Below are 2,399 nucleotides of genomic sequence, written 5' to 3'. Positions count from 1 at the left end.
GAGAGACCAGTCCCTGAAAAACAACATCATCAGGAGAGACCAGTCCCTGAAAAACAACATCATGCTTGGTGGAGGAAGATCGTCAACAGAATGAATTGACACAGTGACGGTAGCTAAGGGCTCAAACAGCATTTGTGAGGATGGAAAATAAATGGGTAGTGTTTTGTTCTACTGTGCACGTGGCTGCTATTAATCGGAGCCAGTTGATGGTATCTGACAACAACAAGGGTGCCTTACAAAGCCTACATGAAATTGGGACCTAAGATTTTGAATTAAAAAAGAAAAACAACTGTCTCTTATCCTAGGAATTTTTATAAAACTACTGACAGAAAGAGTCACTTATCCATGTAATCCAGTTAAGAACTCTTCAAGTTACGCTGTTCTCCAGTGGTGTAAAAGATAGGAGTAGCATTTTTTTTAAAAATCTGAAAATAATTAATTGCTGGTAGAAGATAAAACCACACAAAAGCCATCTTCTCTTCAAACTTTTAAGAAGTGACCAAAAATGATGAAGAGTTAGTGAAATAAATTAAAATGCATAAAGATAGGTCAGGAGAGTACTGCACCAAATTAGAGTATGTGTTTCAGTATCATTCCTACCCCTGCCCCAGTAACTGCTACATGGTTCGTCAGATGTCCTTGTCTGGAAACTCAGATAAATGATAAATGTAATGAATTTACAGGTATGATTTCACAAAAGCAGACAAGAATTGCTGAACTAGAGTCCTACCTTAAAGGTTTCCAATAAGATATTAGCTCCCAGCTTACATGCTTGATGGACTGGTGCTCTAAAAAGACCTGAGCAGGTTTCAATAGCTTTTCCTTCAAGGATCTTCTTTGGTCCGTATGAATCCATTAAAATAAAACCAAATTCGACCAGTCCCTGAGTAACATGGTCCCAACTATGAACACTGCAAGAAAGCCAAGTTTAAAAAGCATTTTAGAAAGACAAAAAAAAAACCTCAGTAAGATAGCTTACCTTTGGATTCAGTGCATTCAATGCTACCTATTTCTCAAACTTGACCTGGGTAACCACTCTCCTCCCACCTTTTCTTTTCTTATATCTTTCTCTAACAGAATTCTAAGTTTCAAGATGGATAGTAAAGTGAATAGTACTCAAGTAGTCTCCATAGACAGAAAAGCTCAGAAACGAAACAATTTAAAAACAGGCACAGAAGAATGTTTCAACTTAATAACCATTCGAGGTCTCCCCCAAGACGTCATCACTATGCGCTAGTAGTTTCTTCTGTTCTCTCAGGAACTAACATTACGTGGTTTGCCTTCTGTCCTAGATCCCAAAGGGTAGAGACCAGTAGTCAGGTTTTATCCATGTAGCCCTACACAGACAGGGCAGCAGTACATATTTATGGCATATATATATGCATGAAAGATCTGGTTCCAACATGAGCTAAAGCTACCAGTGAACGGTTCAGCAGAAGAAACCCAGAGAATGTTTCATCACTGTTACCCACTTAGTGGATGCACAGGAATCACCTTGACTCCATCTACTGAAAAAGATGATGGAGAAGGATCAACATCATCAGTCAGAACAATGCCAAGGATTATTATGCTTGGTAAAGTAGAGGGTCAAAAAAAGAGGAAGATTCTTAGCAACACTGACTGGCATAGTGGCTACTGTGAGGATCTGGCAATATTTTGGTCTGTTGTGTAAGGGTCACTATGGGTTGGAGCTGCCTGAATGGCACCTAACAAAAATGTAGAATAGGCTCATAATAACCTTTACATCACTTATCTCGGTTCCAAACACACCAAACTACATTGTAGCACTAAAGAATTGGAACAGTTGTGAACAGAACTGTGGATAGATTCTCATAACATTTTGGCATCTTTTTAAACAATGTTTGTGCTCTGGAGAGCGATGACCAAGATACTACATTGAGTACATGCTTCCTTCTTTCAATCTCAACCACCTATAAATGACAGAGGAGATAACACATGCAGTTTTAGAAATATTTAATGGAAATAAACAAATAGGTTAAATTAAGTATACATATAATGGTATATACACAATGTACGTTAATGCAGCTCAACAAATACTTGAGGAAAAGTATTGATGGAGCAAACATAAGGTAATTTTAGAAGGCTGATGATCATTATTAGAGGGCTCACATATTATAACATGATATAAAAACAAAGTTTTGTTATAAAAGAAGAATGAGTAGAAATTCTGGAAATGAAAAGCTTGGTGAAATGCAAAACTCAATGGATTGGCCTAAAAACAAAATGGATACAAAGAGCAGATGTGAACACCGCACTGAGGATAACATTACTTGTGAAGGTTTCTAGGACAAAATAACAGACGATTTACCATGATACAAGGAAACAGAAAATCATCAAACGTTCCACTAACAATTCCAGATGCAAAAGTCAACCGAGGT

General features: G+C 37.5%; 1 protein-coding gene across 2 annotated transcripts in view; it reads right to left on the bottom strand.

Moving 5' to 3' along the window:
• Positions 1-2,399, bottom strand: part of FANCI (FA complementation group I) — a 94,358-nt gene that overhangs the window by 59,794 nt on the left and 32,165 nt on the right. For both annotated transcript variants that reach the window (XM_045296512.1, XM_045296513.1), the window contains exon 13: positions 731-911. In XM_045296512.1, coding sequence (XP_045152447.1) covers positions 731-911 — 181 coding nt within the window. The remainder of the gene's footprint in view (positions 1-730; positions 912-2,399) is intronic.

The sequence above is a fragment of the Echinops telfairi genome, unplaced genomic scaffold (assembly GCF_000313985.2).
Source record: "Echinops telfairi isolate 266 unplaced genomic scaffold, ASM31398v2 ScPeMD7_7409;HRSCAF=8447, whole genome shotgun sequence".
In the NCBI taxonomy this organism is placed as follows: domain Eukaryota; kingdom Metazoa; phylum Chordata; class Mammalia; order Afrosoricida; family Tenrecidae; genus Echinops; species Echinops telfairi.
This window is presented reverse-complemented; position numbering and strand designations above follow the sequence as displayed.